This window comes from Ctenopharyngodon idella, chromosome 22, assembly GCF_019924925.1.
Source record: "Ctenopharyngodon idella isolate HZGC_01 chromosome 22, HZGC01, whole genome shotgun sequence".
Classification (NCBI taxonomy): domain Eukaryota; kingdom Metazoa; phylum Chordata; class Actinopteri; order Cypriniformes; family Xenocyprididae; genus Ctenopharyngodon; species Ctenopharyngodon idella.
Genome location: NC_067241.1, coordinates 22,683,457 through 22,705,157, shown reverse-complemented (window position 1 = coordinate 22,705,157; position 21,701 = coordinate 22,683,457). Strand labels below are relative to the sequence as shown.

The window sequence follows — 21,701 nt, the reverse complement described above, 5'->3', positions numbered from 1 at the left end:
CAGATATCGTGATGTATCATTATAGAATTGTCTAGCAATATATCGATTATCGCAGAATCACTGTATCGCGATATTATCATTATCGTGAGCCATGTATCGTGATCGTGTCGTATCGTGAGGTACCCTGAGATTCCTACCACTACCCAGAACACAGCAGTATTTTAAAACCTTCTCAGAACACCTCAACAACTGTTTAACAATATCCTGGCAATTGCCCATAATACCAGCAGAAACTACATCTAACATCCAGGCAACCACCCACAATTGCCAGCACTGTTTTGGCGACTTTTGCACTACAATACTGTATTTTGCACTATTATAATGAATTTCTTTATCTTCGTTATGAACTCAGGTCCCTGTGTACCTCAGCATGTTGAAGTGCAGTACAGCCCGTCTATTGGCCAGCTATCCTGGGACAGGAGCAGAGGTGCTACCAGATACACTGCGCAGGCTGTCGCTGATCTGGGATCAGTGCTGTCCTGTTCCACCAGTGACACCTCCTGTGTCCTCTACAATGTGTCCTGCAGCCAGACATATGACATCACTGTGACAGCACATAACAACGTCTGCCAAGGAGATGCTGTGTCTACATCAACTACTCTAAACACAGGTGCATTCAATTTGCCATTATCCCAATGTTTTTAGTGCTTTCTGCACATGCGTCCAACAACTATGTGTGCTTCACCAGAACCCTGCCCACCCCAGAACGTGCAAACCCATCTGAACTGCTCAAGTGATGTAGGGACTGTGTCTTGGGAAGAGAGTTTTGGGGCGGTGGCATACGAGGCTTTCCTGGAGGGTCGTAATGGTCAAAGCTTGTCTTGCTACACCACAAGCTCTAGCTGCAGTGTGACGGGGTTGGTCTGTGGCACTGTTTATAGCACTCAAGTACGCGCCATTGGAGGAACTTACAACAGCACGGACAGCGAGACCGTTCTTCTCACAACAGGTTAGGGCATCATTCTTTCTTTCCTTTTTAACACCATTCCAGCTTCTATGGCTATATTCATGGTGAGAGCCAGGTTTAGTTTTTTAAAAATAAAATTAAAATATAGCTGCAAGCAGCAATTAAGGGGCCAAGCACAAAGAAGGCACGATAAGTCATGCCTAAGTCAGATCAGCTGCAACAATGAGCAATTAAAGACACATTAAAATCACTTTAGGCAAAATAGCTAAAAAAAAAAATCAAATACAGTCACTAGTAATTTAATTTAATGGTTCATCACTTTCAACCAATAGGTGGCGCTGTGACCAAATTGATGTGGTGTGGTCAGTGTATGGTGTGGTCAGTGTAATGACACATGCAAAGTTTGTTGTCAATATGCCAATGCATTGCAGAGATACAGCCTCAGAGTCATTTTGGCATCATGCCATCAAATTTGTTGATGCGGTAAACGAACACAGTTTCATCTATAAAAGGATTAGTTCACTTCTGAATGAAAATTTCCTGATAATTTACTCACCCCCATGTCATCCAAGATGTTCATGTCTTTCTTTCTTCAGTCGAAAAGAAATTAAGGTTTTTGATGAAAACATTCCAGGATTATTCTCCTTATAGTGGACTTCAATGGACTCCACTGTTGAAGGTCAAAATTAGAGTTTCAGTGCAGCTTCAAAGGGCTTTTAACAATACCAGACGAGGAATAAGGGTCTTATCTAGCGGCAACGATCGGTCATTTTCTAAAAAATTCAAATGTATATGCTTTATAAACACAAATGATTCCGTATTCTTCAAAAAGCTTACGCTGTATGTCCTACGCCTTTCTACTTACGGAAAAAATGGAACTGGCGCCATGTTCGTTCCATAAGTTGAATAGACACCAAACAATGTGAACATGAGGGCTATACCCAAAGACTAATGACTTAAAACACACTGAAATCAATGAACCAATGACAAAACAGAACAGAGAACCACATGACTAAAACAGCCAACAGGTGTGTTCGACTTGAAGCAGTGCTGCACAAACCAATCGTGTATGACATCAAACTCCTGCAAGAGCGATTAGAGAGCAGATGGTCCCGTAAGCTTTGGGTGGTACTTTAATGTCATGCAGCACCACTTCAAGTTGAACACACCTAATGAAAACATAACACATGAAGCAAGGGGAACACATGACATGAACAGGAAACATGACTAAGAGAAATTCAAAATAAAAGACAAAAATACAAAAACAAAACCAAAAACAGACATGAAAATGTGCTGATCTCATGTGTAAATAATAAAGTGCAGTAGTGATGGGAGAAACAATGCTTTTCAAAGCTTTGAATCAATAGAACCAATTGCTTCACAAAATGATTCACTGTTTCAAAGTGTTCAAAACGCCACATGCTGGTGACCCCTGCCGGTCACAACAGTGGAAATGCAACAAAAACTCAGGCCAAACATGCATAAAAACACCTTTTACAAACCTGTTGCAAATGTTTTATTAAAAGTAAAATATATCAAATGCTATTAATTAATCATCTAATATGATTAAATATCAAGCGTGTCTGTAAAATAGGGCTTGTTTGTTTGTTGCATGGATGGCTCAGCTAAACAGGCCAATAAGAGACCATTAACTTATTATTATTCCTTTTAATTATACTAACGTCGCATAAAAAACATCTTAAAATGTTTAAAACTGATCAGAGATCAGGTAAAACCCATAGACACTTGTTCAATGGTTCGCCGCTGGGGGGCAATCTTAGTGAATCCCAATCATTCATGGTTTTATAGAGATCATCGCCCCCCAGCGGCGATCCATTGAAATACTGAAACAGTTATGACGTAACAAAGCCTTGTTTACTGAAATCACGTGACTTTGGCAGTTTGATACATGCTCCGAACCACTGATTCAAAACAAAAGATTCGTAAAGGTTTTGAAGCTTCATGAAGCAGTGTTTCGAAATCGCCCATCACTAGAGCGCAGTGTGCTGCCTACTGACAGTTTCAGAGATATATATATATATACCACAGTATACATTTTAAAATGTCTAATGGTATAATGTCATACTGCCCAGCCTTAAGTGTCCATAGCAGAATTGTGATTCACTGCTGTGTCTTTGTGTCTAGCCCCCTGTCTACCAGTTTCCAGTTCAGTCACTGTCAACGTGGTCTGTGAAGATGAAATGGCATTATTCAGCTGGGCCTGGAGTGGCGGTGCTGAGTCCTATGAGCTCACTGCTATCAGTAACAACGGCTACATCGCCACCTGCAACTCTCAAGAGAATTACTGTAATATCAGTGAGCTTGCCTGCGGTCAGACTTACACGGTCAGGCTCACAGCAATCAATGATGGATGTCAGGTTACAGAGGAGACAGGAGTGACCTTCCAAACACGTGAGTCACCATATTTTTATTTTGCGAAAAGTATGAAACACTCGCAATGTAACAGTACAAAATGAATATAGCTGATAACTAGACTATCCTATTTTGTCCTAGGCCCCTGTGCTCCTTTGCATGTGAACGCAGACTTTCAGTGCCAGTCTACAACAGCTGTACTGACCTGGGAGCAAAGGGATGATGTGCTATACTACCTTGTTAGCGCAACTCTCAGCACAGGAGAAGTAGCTACAGTTTGTAACTCTACAACTGACAACTGTGAAACGAGTGGGTTGAAGTGTGGAGTGGAGTACGCCTTCACCGTCACAGCCTACAGTACATATTGCCACAGTGACGTCAGCAGCACTGTATACATTCAAACAGGTAGATCATTCTATCTTCCAAATTTCATTTTTGTTATATAGAAGTGGCCAAATTGATGTCCAGCAAAGGAAAATTGATATCTTCACCCTTTATTCAAATAGTAGTAAAAATTTGTTGAAGATTTAGTAAGCACATTGCATAGTTGTGTTTGGAGTCAATTGTTTTATTTGTGATAACACAATGAAACATGACAAATTGTGCGGACATAATTTTTGTGCAGGCTGTCATACAAAGAAATTATGATCATGCAAAAACAAGAGATAACGAATGAAATATTAATTTTGTAGTAAACGTGTGCCTTTTCTTGTGAGCTTTTTGTTTTCTATGCATTTTTTTGCAGAGTAAAATAAAACCTATAGCTGTAGTTTGCCATTTTTTGCCAAATAATTTTGTCAGATCAATACCGTAACCAAATTTAGTGTTTTGTTCTTCCCTTGCTAACCTGCCCCGGAGCAGGTTTTTATCTGGGTAAAAGACTGCACATTAAAACTGGACCAATCAGTTGTGAGCAAAGTGACACATATCTGATGCAATAAAACCCCTCCCCCTGTATTTCTCACACCAAATTAAAGTGATTTGACCCTAACCCTAAGTTGACAGAGAACGTTCATAGTGAGCGATGTGAGCCTGCTGAGCTTGATCTTAACCGGATTGGATTTCTTTGGTTTTGTCATCTTTAAACTTGAATCTTAGATTCAGAGTTTGTTAACAGGCCACTAGAGGCTAACTATCCTGCAGAGTTTAGATCCAACACAAGTTTGTTGTTGTTGTCTTTGGCGTATACCTACCAACGCAACATCATTGCCACAGAAAACCAATGCAGATATTCAGGAAAACGAAAAAGCGGCATGGACACACAAATCGGATCTGAACGGTTGCGATTCACAATGTAAGATTGCTGAACTCTGCAGGACAGCAGCACTCCAGGACCGACGTTGCCTATCCCTGCAGTACAGCCTAGCATACTGCAGAAACTTGCCATGTTTCTTTGACAAGCATGCTACAAGAAGATCCAGACTGTAGAAAACTCTATGAAGTTATTCACACTATGATAAATTTCAGATTTGTTTGAAATCTGGCTGACTGATTGTCGGGTGTGTCTTCAAAAAGAAAGAGAGGAAAGGGGGCAAAGCAGTGGAAAGTGGGAGAAGAAATAATCTATTAGTGTTTTCATTTAATGACACATCACAATGAAACCTTTGCATTGTCTGTTTCTTCAGAACCTTGTCAGCCAACCCAAATGACCGTTTCAGGATCATGTGATAACAACACAGTTCTCTTGAACTGGAATCACAGCAGAGGTGCACTGAGTTACACAGTGCTTATCTCAAGCAACCTAGGATATTCCAACTCATTCCAGACGTCTGAATCTATGCTAACAGCAGAGCTTCTCTGCGGACAGACCTACACCTTCACAACAGTGGGGGAAAATGATGTCTGTGACAGCATACCAAGCGCTCCTGCCCATTTTACGACTGGTATGGCCCTACACTCATATATAAAAGGCTGTACTGAAAGGCGAACTTACAAGTGACAAAATTGCCACAGAAAAGTTTTCTGACATTTATACCACATTTGAGCTGTGTCCTTGCATTGTGTATCAAACACTGCTTTTTTCCTATAGCCCCATGTGTGCCGTACCACATTGAGACCTTCGCAGAGTGTGAGGTTAACCTGGGCGCTGTCAGCTGGGCTGGCAGTGATGGTGCAGAGATTTACACCGCCATTGCCGAAGGACAGGATGGCCACTCGCACATTTGCATAACAAACAGAACTTTCTGTATCTGGGAGGATCTGCATTGTGGGGAAATCTACGTGGTCCAGGTCATTGCCAGTGCACAAATCTGCAGCAGTAATCCCAGTGAAAGAACAATCATCAACATGGGTGAGTTGCTGATAAAAATAAATGTATAATTATATGAAGTGACAATGTTTCAATGTTTCAACAAATGAAACGGACTTTCTAGAAATGGCTAATCGAGATGGCCTGTATTGTGTATAGCTCCATGCATCCCTCAGAAACTGGTGTCCTCTTTCAACTGTGACATGAGAGTGGGTTCCCTCACCTGGGAAGCAAGTGAAAATGCTCAGATGTACCTGGTGTCTGCAGAATCTAGCAGTGGTCACCGGATGGAACTCTCCACCAATAACACAAGTGCACAGTTCTCAGAGTTCAACTGTGGTCAGCCATACTATCTGACTGTGCAAGTTGTGGGACATGTATGTAGGAGCCACCCCAGCAATGCTTCAGTACTACAGACAGGTTAGGACCCTCTTACACACACCCAAATACACAGTGCCAAAATAAGTACGCAACTCTTTCGAAAGGACAACAGTCTTGACTATTGGCATAACGATGTCACGCTTATTGTATGAATTGGATTGTGTCATTCTGTCTTTTTGCAGAGCCCTGCACTCCCACATCCATCTCTGGCTTTATGGACTGTATATCCAACATTGCTACAGTAACCTGGGAGCCAGCTGATGGTGCAGAATACTACACAGCAACAGTGCAAGGCCCAGATGGGCCTCTGGGAACATGCATGTCCTGGTCATCGAGCTGTGGCATGCCCAAACTGTCCTGCGGCGAAACATACAATGTTAGCATTATTGCTTCCAGTCGCCAATGTAACTCAACACCCAGTGCGCTGAGTGCTATTAACACAGGTAAGGCATGCAAACAGACCTACCGCAACATAAATATTAGACACAAATACACAAACCTCAACACAGGTAAGGGCTTTTCACACTGTGCTTAACCCTGGGTTATCGTCATTTTAAACACTGCTTTTAACCCTGGGTAAAGCAGCGTTTCACACTGCACTTAACCCCAGGTTATCGTTGTTCTAAACACTGCTTTTAACCCCGGGTAAAGTAGCATTTCACACTGCGCTTAACCCTAGGTTATCGTCTTTCTAAACACTGCTTTTAAGCCCGGGTAAAGGAGCGTTTCACTTTAGAAGGGGGTTGGCACCGCTTTTTACCCAGAGTTATGAAGTTAGCACTGCTTTTTACCCGGGGATATGAAACCCTGCTTTGGAGCTTTTGCGGTGTTAACTCTGCATTGCGGTGCCAAACTTGTACAGTGTGAAACTATGCAGTGTTAGAATGTTACAACTAGATACTTAGTAACTGGCAACCAATCGCACACCTTATATTCATACACTTTGGGCAGTCACGGAAACGCAGCGCGATGTATAAACAGTTGTTTCTTCGCATGATAGGAAGAATGAAGAAGAGACCATCATTCTTACCTTTATAGTTCGAAGTTAACTCAGAAAAAAACTTCATATAACAGTCAGCAATGTGTAATATGAGGATGTGCGATGCTAGAGCCTTTATGTAAAGAGATCACATGCTGCGTTTGTCCAGTCAGCAATACTGACACCGCAAATATGCAGATAAGGATTTATCCCGGAGTTTAGGAATGTGCAGTGTGAAACGTAAATAAAGATAACCCATGATTCTGTTTACCTGGGGTTTACAATGACCCAGGGTTACCTATTTCAAGAGTGAAAAGTCCTGTATTGTACTCTAAAGCCTCTTTCACACATAGAGTCCAGATCAAAATTTTCTGGTACCTGTTCTGGCATTGCATGATTTTGTTCATGCACACCGTCAGAGCTTTTCCATGAACTTGAACCTGGTAATGTTACTATGGTTGGATCCTGGTATCAAATTTTTTAGCTTAATATGCTTTTGCATTTTTTCAGTAAAAGTTGTGCTGGATTTTTCACATGCTCCTGTCTTTGGTGAATTAGGCTGAGTATCTCTCTCTTTTGCAGTGCCCTGTGTTCCTACAGATGTGTCTGTGGTTCTGGACTGTGCCTCTGCTGAGGCATATGTGTCTTGGAACGCAAGCATGGGGGCGCTGTACTACACTGCTTACGCCTGGAGCAGTACATTCAATTTCATATCCTGTGATAGCGCTGGGCCTGCTACACATTGCAGACTTAGTGATCTCATCTGTGGAGATAATTACACTATTCAGGTGATTGCTGTTGGAGATGAATGCTCAAGTTTGCCCAGTCAGACAGAACACTTCCGCACAGGTACAGTTATGTCTGTCTAGTTTTGGTTTTGTTGTTCTAGATCAGGGGTCTCCAAACTCTGTCCTGGAGGGCCACTGTTCTGCAGAGTTCAGTTCCAACTTGCCTCAACACACCTGCCTGGAAGTTTCTAGTATGCCTAATTAGACCTTAAATAACTGGTTCAGGTGTGTTTAACTGGGGTTAGAGCTAAACATTGCAGGACAGTGGCCCTTCCGGGAATGAGTTTGGAGACCACTGTTCTAGATCAAAGAAATCCATTCTGTCTTTTGATTTTTATATATTATATTATTTTTGTCTTATATAGTTGTTCTTTGTATAACAGATGATATTTTTGTTTCCTGCAGTTCCCTGTGCTCCAGAAGTTACTGCTACACACCTGGATTGCTACACTGACTCCATACTGCTGCAGTGGACTCCCACCGATGGCTCTATTTCCTACACTGCTGATGCCCGGACACCCGGGGGTCTTATCTCCACCTGCTCCAGCAACTCCACTAACTGTGAACTGAGGGGACTAGCTTGTGGACAAACATACAATGTTACCATGGTATCACATGATGGACATTGCCACAGCCGACCTGGCACAGCCCTGGAAATTGCATCTGGTATGAAAGGGGAAAATAATTAAAATGCAACACCTATATGTACCAATGTAGTAATCAATATTTTAGAGATGTCCATATGATTGACTACTAGTATAATTAACAGGACACCAAACATTATTTCATTATTTTCTCATATGAACAGTGCCCTGTCCACCTCAGCAAGTGGAGTCAAATTTGCTCTGCTCTTCAAACTCTGCCCATGTGCAGTGGAATCCTGGTATGGGGGCAGAATCATATGAGGTTCATGCCATTAGCACAGGTGGCCAGATGACAGGATGTGACACCACAAATAATTCCTGTGTTGTGCCCAACCTTGTATGTGGTTCCATTTACAACATCAGTGTGCTTGCCATTGGCCACCAATGTAATGTGTCAAGGAGTTCAATCACAACAATGCATTCAGGTAGGTGACCTCTAATAAAGCACAATAAAGTGCAGTTGAACTTTTTCTCTATGAAAGTGACAGCATCTTCCACTGCAATTCCAGTGCCAAATATCAATTCCTATTTTGTCCCTAGTGCCATGTGTTCCCAACCAGATCCAGGCAAACCTGAGCTGTGAATCTAGGTGTGGTTGCTGTGTCCTGGCAGCCTAGCCAAGGAGCTTTCTCGTACACTGCTGTCGCTCAGGGCAGCGGGGGCTTTGCGCCATCATGCAACAGCACCAGCACCACATGCGAGTTCACTGATCTACTGTGTGGACTCACATACAGCATCAGCGTGACTGCCTCCGACCACACGTGTACCAGTGCACAGAGTCTAAGCATAGAGCTGGACACAGGTAGGATGCCTGTACACACATAATTCACAGATATTGAACTAATTTTCTTGTCCATTCCTATCATTATATTTATGATCATCTTGTTTGCAACCGTACAGTTCCATGTAAGCCACAGGGAATCATCACTCAAATGGAGTGTGGCAGCCACACAGGTGTAGTGTCATGGGAACAAGGAGAGGACGTTGCCTCCTACCTGGTCTATGCATCCAGTCCAGATGGGCACCAAACACACTGTAGCAGTCCCACCTCCAGCTGCAAATTAGACAACCTGCATTGTGGCCAAGCCTACAACCTCACAATCACTGCCCAGGACAGCCACTGTGACAGCCAAAATGCCTTTTCAACATTACAGTCAGGTTAGGAATTTTCCCATAATAACACTACTCTTTCATCAACATGCAATCACACAAATGGGAATGCAGAATATGACAGCGTTTCCTGCACTACTATTCAACAGCAGCACTGTGCCACTATCAGATCTACAGATAGTAGCTTTTCTGATGTAATCGTCTGTCTTTGATCCTCACCATGCTTATGGATAATAATGCCTCATCTTCCTCCTCTTCTTCAGTTCCTTGTACACCTACCAACGTGCAAACATCTCTCGTTTGCCTGTCTAACTCTGCGGCTGTGACGTGGCAAAGTGCCAGTGGGGCGCTGTCCTACCAGGCTGAGGGCATCACCGTGGACGGCACCCATACGGCCAACTGCAGTAGCAGCATGACTCACTGTAATCTGGAGCATCTGCTCTGCGGACAGACATATAATGTGTCAGTGCTGTCCACGGACCATTCATGCAGCAGCGAAGAGAGTCTGTTCACACAAGTGCATACTGGTAAGTGGCACTCACCAGTATGCATCTCAGGCTGTCAAAATACACACTTTATGTAATGTTAAGATGATGTGTGATTTTTTTTTTTTTTTTTAATTTTTAAGTAAGGCATTGTAGCTTTTTGAAGAGTGTAAACCAGGGGTCTCCAGCCCTGCTGGAGGGCTACCACCCTGCAGAGTTCATCTCCAACCCCAATCAAACACCTGAACAAGCTAATAAATGTGCTCAGGGTTACTTGAAAATTACAGGCAGGTGTGTTGGAGAAGGGTTAGAACTGAATTCTGCAGGAAGGTCACTCTCCAGGAGCAGGGATGGAAGCCCCTAGTGTAAACACTATGGCACTTTCAAAGCAGCCACTTCAGAACATCTTAGCAACCCCATATCAACACGATAACCTCCACTTAGCAATGCATAGAAACATCCTGGTAGCCACCACCAAGGACAGATGTATGAAAGGTGTCTTTCTTTTTTAGCGCCCTGTCCTCCTCAGGCCGTAGATGTGAAGGTGAACTGCTCTGCTGGCCTCATGACTGTCACATGGGTAGCCAATCCAGATGCAGAATCTTTCCATGTGAGAGCAGCGACCAGTGGAGGAGCTTTGCTGACATGTGATTCCACTAGCACCAGCTGTTCAATCACTGGCTTGCCATGCGGACAATCATATTCTATCACTGTGACGTCTGTCAGGGGTGGCTGTGAGAGCCAGCCCAGCACGGCTGTCAATGTTACCTCAGGTAACTTTCACAACAACACAAAATTACCAATAAACCAAAGATATAGGATGCAGATATTAGTGATGCGCAGATCACGGTTATATCCACGGCAGTGTTAATTTCGTTGATGAATATTTTTTGGTTATTTAACATTATAAAAATATCCAAGGTTCACTCCATAATGAAAACTATGTCATTAATTACTCACCCTCATGTCATTCACAATGTTTACATGAGTAAAAGTCTAAATTAAATCCGTTCATCAAAAAAAGCGATAGAGTCTCTTCAGAACATTTGGACTAAACTGCTTGATTCATATGGATTAGTTTTCCATCAGACATCTCTCAGATTTCATCAAATAGATCTTCATTTGTGTTCCGAAGATGAACAAAAGTCTTACAGGTTTAGAATGACCCATGAGGGTGAATAAATAATGACAGAATTTTCATTTTGGGGTGAACTAACCCTTTAAGTGAACGTAAACAGTTTGGAGAATATAGGATGTGCATCAGTGTATTGGATCCATGCAATTTTAATAAACCTGCTGCTGTCCATCATTAATGTTAAGCAAAACAAAAAAAAAAGAAAATCACCCACTACTCTTGACTGAACAACTTTATAGCTTTAATAAAAATTACTCTATAATTTATACAAATAAATATGTCTGCTTGAAAGAATGAAGAATGTTGTATGCAAGTTGTTATAATGAATATATCATTACTTGAAAAGACCATGTTCTTGTTTCTTTATGAGAAGTGGTTTTATTTAATTTTAAGATAAATTAAGATAAAATCATTTAGTTGACTAAAACTAGACTAAAACCAAAAAAAATCAGATGACTAAAATATGACTAAAACTAAATGAAATCTTGTCAAAATTAACACTGATCCGCGGACAATCTGCCAGTCGGGAGGGCCAAGTAATAAAAAATAATCTTCTGAATTAATTCCAAGTGGGTCACAGATGGATGAGGTAAATCATTAATGTGTTCAAAGGTTAATTTTTTTGTCAGGCACTAATATGCATTTGCATTTTCTCCCATCACCATGTCCCTTTAGAGGCTCCATATGCATTGTACCCTATGTAGTGTATTGTCACAGAAGCTACAGAAAAATGCTGTTAATTTTTTTATTTTATTTTTTTATTTTTTTTACTGGAAAGGATGTCTTTGTGGAAATGCCTATTGATCCTAGCAAGCTAACAGATTGCATTTGCATGTTTTAGCTCCTTGTGTTCCACACGGAGAGGCAGGAAACCTGGACTGTGTTACCAACTCAGCCTGGGTGACATGGTTACAAGCGATGGGGGCAGAATCGTACTCTGTGCTGGCAGTGGAAAGAGGCGGAGCTAACTCCAGCTGCTCAGCTACAGATCTGCACTGCAATGTTCCTGACCTGCTATGTGGAGCCACGTACACCTTCCACATCACTGCTGTGAACTCATTCTGCCACAGCGGACCCAGCAACTCCTTCCAGATTCAGACAGGTGCAAACACACTCAAACAACCTAACCTTCCATTTAAAATTATAGACTGTAACACCCAGAGCTTTCAAGCTGCATCCACCAACTGTCCATGTCTGTCAGTCACTGATCTCTGTCATTTCTGTCTGCAGCTCCATGCGCCCTCACCTCCATCACTGCACACACGGACTGTTACAGCAGCCATATAACAGTTAGCTGGCAGCTGAATGAAGGGTCCTCCTTCTATGTGGCCACAGCTGAAGGTCATGACCAAAGCATTTTGATGTGCAACAGCACAAGCACGTCCTGTGACCTCGCCACAGCGAAGTGTGGAATGCAGTACACCATTATAATCTCTGCGTCCTCCGACAAATGCAGCAGCTTGCGGAGTCCTCCTCTTAAGATGCACACAGGTACACATTAAGACACATTGTATATGTGTGAGATTTGAGAGCTGCACAAAATATTCATAATTCACATCCACCTCCTCTCTATTTAATTCTCTTACAGCACCTTGTGCTCCTCAGAATGTCACAGTGAATCCAGTGTGTGACTCAAACGGCATGATGGCATCATGGTCACCCTCTTTGGTTGCCGAGTCATACTCGCTCACGGCCAGCAGCAGAGACGGAGATGTGCGAACCTGCAGAAGCATCACGAACAACTGCACCCTGTTTCACTTGCACTGTGGACAGATTTACGACGTTAGCATAACTGCTTCGGCTGGAAACTGCACCAGCTTGGCCAGTCAGCAGGTCACCTTCCACACTGGTGAGACCGCACATTGGCTTTAAATGAAAAGTGTTAATTTTGGCGTGAAATCTTTGACATACTGTATTCCTTCTGCTCTACATAGTGCCCTGTGCGCCACAGAACATGAGTGTAGCGGTGCAGTGTGACACCAGGACTGCCATACTCTCCTGGGAGGAGAGCCAAGGCTCCCTGCAGTACTTCACATGGGCCCAAACCATGGATGGACACACGCTTCACTGTGACACCACGGGCACTTCATGTAGCCTCCGTGGACTGACGTGTGGGACACTGTACAACTTCACTGCGCAGGCTTCAGATGGAACCTGTAACAGCTCCCTCACTGTGCCAGTCCAGAGGGGAGCAGGTATACAACCACACATGTCTGAGAATGTTACACAATCTATATATACACAAAACTTTTATATCTGTTTTAGTATGACATTACTACAAGAAATATTTTGCATAACGAAAATGACATTTCCTTGTGTTCTTGTGGCATTATTTTCAGGATATTTTCAGTCAAGCACAATTTCTCTCCCAAATTACATCTGCATGTTTTAATTTTGAGTGTTTTTTTTATGATTCACATAATTCACGATTCTGGCAAAAATTGAGAATCACAATTTTTTTGTTTCTAACAGAGATCACGATTCTGCCATGATTCTGAAGACAACTAAAAAAAATAACATGTAATTTACTAAAGGTTCTGACAAAGTGTTAATTGCTGCAGTCTATTTCAAATTTGAATTAATGAATCAATCGATTACTCATTCATAAGGGTGTAACTAGGGCATGATTAATCACGATTAGAAAAATGACACGATTCTTAGTGCGATCATGAAATTGCAAAAATGCTAATCCATCTGAAAGCACTGCGAGTTTGAGTCGCTTATAATGTACATTTGAAAAAGCAACACGCGTCAAACATCCAGACATGAGAAGCATCTTGTCCAACAAAAGACAATATTTAATAACATGTTTTTATTCAAACTCACTTCATAATGACAGTTCGACAGTTGATGAGGCTTCTTACACAGAATAAGGTAGTCGTGTGTTTATTAGTCATGTTAAATCAATGAAAGCATTTCAATCTTCTGTATTCAGCTACAGCGATAGTATGATGCCCATAGGGATTTCCTGGATCTACTTCTGCAGCAGGGCATATTTGGAGTTTCTGCGCAAGAGCGCCCTCTGGCTTTCAGATGGAGAAGCATTTACTACTGATCACAGACCTGTACAGCTCTGACAAGCTGCGCATAAAAAATAATCCCCAGCCTTTGCCAAATCGTGTGCTGTTTAATTGCGATAAATCTTGCAGCCCTAACCCTCATGTCACGATAGAACTACGCACAACACATTGTCACTATCCACGATACGATATTGTTGCATTTTTGTAATGCGATATATTGTGACAAGATATATTGTTACACCCCTACTCATTCATAAAGTCTTCATTTGTTTCATTACTGGATGAATCAGCTTTTTTTAACAAATCTCTTGAATGAACGATTCAATGATGTAATGATGTAACTGATACAATAGTGATTTGAAACGACCATGTTACTTACTAAAGGTAATTTACGGTATTTTGATCGCTTCTGTAGACATCAGTGTTTATATCCGAACTATAAACCTTTATCCCGGTTCTTCTGTGATAGTTTAAATTACTGTAAAACAGAAATAATGATACTGTGAGGTTGAAAAGACTGTTTGTGAAGCTGTTTCACATGACATCTGCTCTCTCTGGATCAACGGCAGCACCAACACAGATCTGAATGATCTGCTGTGATTTTACCAAAGGTTTAATAGACACAGAAAAATCATTGTAGTTTAGGAATGAGATCACGTGGGTGTTTGAATTAAGATCGCAATCTTTGAATGACTAATCGTGCAGTCCTAGTCCTTAATTGGTGTAATCTGTGTATACAATTTATATATCATTTTCCCACTTTAATTTTGTTACATACTTTTGTCATTTTTATTATTTTTAAAAAAAATATTTCTATTTAGCTAATGTTTCTATTATATTTTATATTATATTCTAAAATATTTCTATTTTTGTTTGTCATTTTAGTACTTCAAGTTAAACTTACAACATTTCTAAAGGCTTTTCACACTTTAAATAGTTAACCCTACGTCATTCTAAACCCCGGGTAAATGGAATCCTGGGTTATCTTGCTTCACATCTCACACTGCTCATACTTTACCCGGGGTTACAATTCATCCTGAGTATTCATAAACTGACGTTTCACATTGTACATTCCTAAACCCTGGGTTAACGTTCTAATTTGCATATTTGCAGTGTCAGTGTCATTGATTGGATAAATGCAGCATAAGCACAGTGTGAAAAGCCCTTAATTTTAGTTTTTCATCTAATACTTATATTCCAGCTTTATTTTACTTTGATAACTTTGCTGTTAGTTATCAATAACAAGCCTGTTGTTAATTAACCCTCTGTTGAACTCCCCTGTAGTCCCATGTCCTCCGGGCACCGTGAGGGTGAGAACCCACCTGATGGGCGATGCCACTCTAATCAGAGTCTCCTGGAATTCTGTGGACTGTCCTAACGTCACGTACCTGGTGCAGGTGACCGGCCATATCCAAGACAACCCACAGTCTAATATGGACGTGTCATCCTATTGGACAAACGGCAACTACTTTGATTTCCCTGTGCCCTGTAGCACCTCTTACAATGTGACAGTCCTTGCACAAAACTCAGCTGGGACCAGCAGACCTTCTCAGGCTGTTACTGGAGTCACAGGTACTAGACCACAAGTTTACCTTTGTTAAAAAAAAGTTTAAATAGTCTAAGGCAGATGGATTTCAGAAGAATGATATCATGTCAGTATCTTTGTCAAGCCAGTGTTTAAAAAACATCTAGACATACTAAATATAAAAACAGACCTTCTCTGTCAAAGAACATGCAGCATTTTAAGATAATATTCTCTGACTTGATCTATTACTATTTTCACCTTTAGTGCCCTGTCCGCCGATGGACGTCACCTTCACGGGTGATCATTCCTCCGCCACAGTGTCCTGGAGCTCGTCAGTTCTGAGCACAGGATACAAGGTTTACCAGCTGCGTTCTGATGGTCAGGTGCCTGTCTGTCTCACCTCAGACCTCAGCTGTCAGGTCTCCGGCCTGCTGGCCTCCGATGTTGCTGTGACAGCCTGGAACGGTGCAGGAGAGAGTTTTGCCTCTAAAGTCCTTACTGGTAAGAAGAAGTAACATGTGGTTCATAACTAAGCCCAGACATAGGGCCAGATTTACTAAACGGGGCAAATTAGCATGAAAGCTTAATTCCACAAATGCGGCGATGGGAGTGGCAAGTTTTGCGCGAACACAGACGTGGTCACAATCATTTACGTAATGACCAACGCAGTCTAATAAGAGCAGCGCAAATTAGCGTTGGGAAGATATGTTCAGATAACGTCTTCCTCTGGCATTCCAAAGAAATTAATATGAGGGGAAAATATTTTCTCCCTTCTACCACGCGCTCTCTGTCGTAAATTGGGTTAAGACATGCTTTTTTGGGGCGTTAAATAATGGTGCAAATACCAGTAAACTGACGACTGCAAAGATTAGTAAATCACGTTGCATGAATCATTTAAATACTCTCCTCCCATAAATTTTGCGTCTGAAAGGGAAACTCCTACAAATGCATATGCAATAAGGTCAGCCGCAAAAACATCTCAGGACGCCTTTTCAGGACTGATTTTGCACTGTGTGTCTTTAGTAAATCCCGACATTAACGTTAGTTTTTTAACGCCAAAAGATGTTAGTAAATCTGGCCCATAATTTTTTGCACTGATTTTGGATGATTCTGATTTTTATGAACTCACTCAGTAATTAAATTTGGTTCATTTTATACAAGAAACTCATAATAGTGTTAATAGTGCACAGCTAGCCGTGAATTATCCTGGTTATACCATGGTCATTGCCAGCACTGACAACTTAAAGCCGTTAATGATGTTTGCAGCGCAATATGTGACCTGAAGTGTAAAAATGGCGGTTATTTTCGTCAGTTACGACTCGTTAGATCAAGCATTCTGCCCGCTTTGAATCAGACACAGAGATAAAGTAGTGCATACGATTGAATATTTATTGGAATGAATGAATGATAGCATTTATTTGAATTCATTATCGAGAGAGAGAGAGAGATGCGTGTGTGAATTACCGCAACATTACCAGGGTCTGTTCAGCGTCTCTATGTTAACAACGAAGCTGTGCGTTTAATTACTTCAAAACCAGCAATGTTGTTGAGAAATATATGTAGCGAAGTTATTTTATGAATAAAAGTTGCAGTTTCTCTGTGCTCCTGAATGTTCTGCGTGTGCACAGCGCGATCTCAGTGTGTGTACTTCAGTGAAACAAGCGCATTAATATAGAACAGTGATTAAACTGACTTGGAACTAACTACCTGAGCATTAAGTAAGCAATAAGGTTCGAGAGGCTGTGCTGTATCCTGAGAGTGTCTGCAACCCCTTCTGCTGTGACTTTTTCACAATACGGCAGCCTCGAGCACCTTATTGCTTTTATAAAACAGTTACCACACAAACACAATATTAACAATATTAAAGCCAAAAATATGTATCAATGCAACTTTCATGAAGTAAATCACGATAAGCCTTCCTTCCGCTGGAAAAAGTAGTCCCTGACCGTGAACACCAACAGAAGTTACATTATTACGCCATTAGATGGCGGCAAAGATTGTCTTAATGAGTGTATCAGTCAGTAGCGAAGACTTTTATATTGAAAGAACTGAAACTTGTTGTGAATATGGAGCAAGACACAACTGAAAAATGTTTTAACTAGCGCTAGGACTGACCTGAAGGAAAATGCTTAAATGCAGGTACACTTGCTCACTGGATCTCTCTCACACAATACTCTACATAATACAGTGAGATTCAATGAACAATATCAATGAAAACAGACATATGTTTACGTTGCTGCTAAGGGTGTTGTGTAGTGATACACAGAACCTTTGGGTGAAGCGGTCGAAATCATTTTATCGTGGATAAAACACAGCTATTGACCAATCAGAATCAAGCACTGGAACTAATCGTTTTATATACAGTACGCTTTAATTGCACACCTTCCAGGCAGTCAGAATCAAGTATTCAGACATACCATGGTATAATTATTTTAATGAACTGAGAGAAAAATGTAAACTATTTTAGTGGAACTTGAGCTTAACTATTATTTTAACAATACATATTACTTTAGGTAAGTGCATTTGGCAGGTACATCTTTATTTAATCTTGTACATGCAAAATGAAACAATATTAACACAAATCTTTTACAGGCCAAACCTTAAACCGTCAGAAGAGAAATCTGAGATATGCAAAGTTGAATGCAGCACTGACTCCTGGTGAGATGATCTACAGACACATTCACTGCTCAATAATTAAGAGCACAGCATATAAAAATAACTATATAAAAATATATAGTAACACTTTATTTTACAGTGTCCATGCTACACGTAGGCTACTTTGTAATACGCACATTTTACATGTACATAGTAATAACAGTAAATTACACATAATTCCATGAAACTAATCCTAAACGAAACCCTATTCCTACATGTTGTTAATTAATATTACTCAGTACTTAAATGTATAATTAATTATACAGTAAGAAGGACACTTTAAAATAAAGTGTAGCCAAATACTGTATATAGCCAACAGATATACAAGACTTTAAATATTTTTTGAGGATGAGAATTGATTTTCATAAAGCTAAAGGTGGGTGGCTCTCACAAAAACACATTCAGGTCAAAAAAATAAATAAATAAAAATAAATACATAAAATATATTTTGCATAAAGAAAATGTCTATTTTAGAACCATTAATAATATTTTTGCATATTTTCATGACAATTAAGCACATTTTCTCCAAAAATTCTCATAACTGTAATAAGTCTGTATGTTTGTGTTTTCTCATTAGATTTCCTTTATAAAATACTGTAATACAATGTTTTTTTTTTTTTTTTTTAATCATCATCATAAAGGCAGTACAATAAATACTGCCATGATACATATAAAGTATATATAGTCTTGGTGATATATTCTCCGGACAGTTCTTATAGCATTATATACAAACTGAAGTCATATCTTAAATCAAACGCTGTTGCCTCCGCAGAGCAGCTGTCCGTCCCTGAGGTGAAGGTTGCTCGTGTGACAGGACAGTCACTGCAGGTCGAGTGGTCTCGGGTGACAGGCGCGGATTCCTACACCCTAATCCTAACTGAGGACACCCCGTCTCTGCCTGCGGAGGAGGTTCTGTCCGTGTACAAGACTGAGATCACCACAGTTACTGACCTAAAACCTGCCACACGTTACTGCGTCGTCGTGTCTGCCAAACACGGCAGCATCCAGAGCGCCTACTCCCAACCTGTGTGTGTCACCACTGAGTAAACTGGCTTCCTGCCGGGTGGACTGGACAGGGATGTAGATACAGAGCGTTCAGATCTCTGAACAAGAATCTTCTCTTTCTTATGTTCCATGATCACAATGAAAAAGACACCAAAATCAGCCTATTTGTCCTATCAGAAAATTTAAACAAATATAATTTAAAATCCTTGACTGATTATGTCTAATCCTTTTCTAATGAACCCAATCATAATAAAACAAATTATTGAATTTCTGTAATGTAATATCTAATATATAATCATTTCTGTTGATTGAAAAGCAAAGATAAGGTCACTTAAAATGAAGAATATATGTGATTGACCATAGAAACATGTAACTTCTAGTTTTTTAAGAAAGTTTTGCATTTATCTTGAAAAGTCATTTTCTGTAACCAGATCATAAAATGATTGAATCTTTATGTAGTTAGATCAAATAAATGGTTAATTTATCAAGCATTATTTTTATTTTATTTTTATACATTGTATTTTCTATCTGATGTATACAACTTACATAGCTTTGTAGCTCTGTTATCAATCTGCAGTAGTACTTTTTATAAAGCCATATGAAAGAATTAAAGTCTGTGAATGAAAACTCAAACGAAGAGCCAAGCGATGTACTAATAACTTGCATCTTCATCTTTTCTTATAATCCCCCATTATAAAGCAATAAGCTTTTCTTCTTCTAAATGATTTTTCTTCAACAATCTGAAATCAAGATATTTTTCCTCCAGTGTGACCTCAGAAAGCCGAAGGAGTACACAGGATTGTGACACAATTGAAATTCTCTCAAAAATGTACATTTTAAAATTCATGTATTTTTTATTTAAAAATAAATTAAATCATAATTGAACATTTATTTTGAGCTTATGATAAAAATTATTAAATCAGGGCCTGGTTTCACAACCAGGGCTTAGATTGAGCCAGGATTAGGCCTTAGTTCAATTAGGACATTTAAGTAGCTTTTAAAAACATTCTTTAGAAAAAAAAAAAAAAAAAAAAAGCATTACTGGTGTGCATCTTGAGACAATACATTGGCTCTGATATATTGTAAAAGGATGGTTGATTGTGATTTCACTTTTTTAACTTTAGTCAGTGTGTAATGTTGCTGTTTGAGCATAAACAACATCTGTAAAGTTACGATGCTCAAAGTTCAGTGCAAAGGGAGATATTTAATTATCTGTTTAAGGACTACAACAAACAGCAGGTAGGGACTACATCAAGCTTCTTCCTGGGTGTGACGTCACTAATCCTAAAATTTACATTTGCTCCCAGGAACACACAAAGGGGGCAAGGCAATGTTGGGCTGCTTTAGAGAAGAGAAAGAGTTGTAGCAGAGTGTTGTTACCATGCCGTCATTTTACACCGGACTGCTTCACAAATGAAGGTCAATTCAACGCTGGATTTGCACTAAAGATTAACATGACGGCACATGCTAGTCGATGAGTTGAATCAACTCCACAGCAACTACAAAAATGTATCGACTAACCATTCAGAAACATCCAGTTGCATTCTAAAAGTTGTAACTTCTTCCTGAGTCTCTCCATCAGTGTCCGACTCCGGTTTGAACTATGTAAGGCCTGAACAGCATTACTGACAATTCTCATTTTGGCTGCGTGAGATTCTCCAGCTTTGTTGTTGTTGAGCAACCAAAGCTCTGCCCTCTTCTGGAAAGGGGGCCGGGAGCAGCTCACACACAAAAACTGTGTTTTTGCTCATATGCAAATAGGGGCAAATTTGACAAGCTATAATAAATGATCTGTGGGGTATTTTGAGCTGAAACTTCACAGACACATTCTGGGTACACACAGATATTACATCTTGTAAAACCGGGGGCAGTTGTTTTAATTATCTTTGAAGAGAAAAACATGATGTTACCATCATTATCTAACATTACTTTTTCAGAGTCCTATTCATTTGTCGAGGTGAAATGGTTCTCAACGAGTTGGTCATGACCAAAAATGTATCTATTCCAGAGCGGGTTTCTGAAAGTTTGGAATACTATGGATGAGGTTTTATGTCTAGAGTCTGACATCAGGAAGGTTAACAAGGAAGTTTTAGTTATTGCTGTTTACTGACATGGAGAAAGCCTACGATATAATGTGAAAAGAAGGGCTTCTGATTAAACTGGGTTAGATGGGTATAGGAGGGTGAAAGTTTAACTGGTTTCATAGTTTCTTTTTGGACAGATCTATTCAAGTCAGGATGGGATCATTGTATTCCAAAACATACTATATTGAAAACAGTACTACTCCTCAAGGTAGTATGTGTAGCCCCATCCTATTTAATGTAACGATTAATGACATTTTTTCCCAGGTTGGTGCAGGAGTTGAAAAGTTTCTGTTTGTGGATGATGGAGAACTGTGGAAGAGAGGGAGGAATGATCCCTATGTGACAAAGTATGCAGAGTGCAA

At 40.4% G+C, this 21,701-nt stretch overlaps 1 protein-coding gene across 1 annotated transcript; it reads left to right on the top strand.

Moving 5' to 3' along the window:
* The first annotated feature begins 8,955 nt into the window (after positions 1-8,955).
* LOC127504958 (fibronectin type III domain-containing protein 7-like) lies at positions 8,956-19,872 on the top strand. Its single transcript, XM_051880134.1, has 12 exons — positions 8,956-9,122; positions 9,221-9,478; positions 9,694-9,957; positions 10,428-10,688; positions 11,892-12,152; positions 12,281-12,541; positions 12,639-12,899; positions 12,985-13,245; positions 15,355-15,642; positions 15,860-16,096; positions 18,188-18,253; positions 19,023-19,872. Exons 2-12 carry the CDS (start codon positions 9,253-9,255, stop codon positions 19,295-19,297), a joined length of 2,661 nt encoding a protein of 886 aa, XP_051736094.1. The 5' UTR covers positions 8,956-9,122; positions 9,221-9,252; the 3' UTR covers positions 19,298-19,872.
* Positions 19,873-21,701: the final 1,829 nt, after the last annotated feature.

Bases quoted from the DNA above. Each gene is read 5' to 3' on its own strand.
- LOC127504958 (XM_051880134.1), top strand. From the start codon at position 9,253: ATGGAGTGTGGCAGCCACACAGGTGTAGTGTCATGGGAACAAGGAGAG. The intron at 13,246-15,354 runs GTATACAACCAC...ACTCCCCTGTAG, and splicing joins GCCAGTCCAGAGGGGAGCAG to TCCCATGTCCTCCGGGCACC. The intron at 16,097-18,187 runs GTAAGAAGAAGT...AATCTTTTACAG, and splicing joins TGCCTCTAAAGTCCTTACTG to GCCAAACCTTAAACCGTCAG.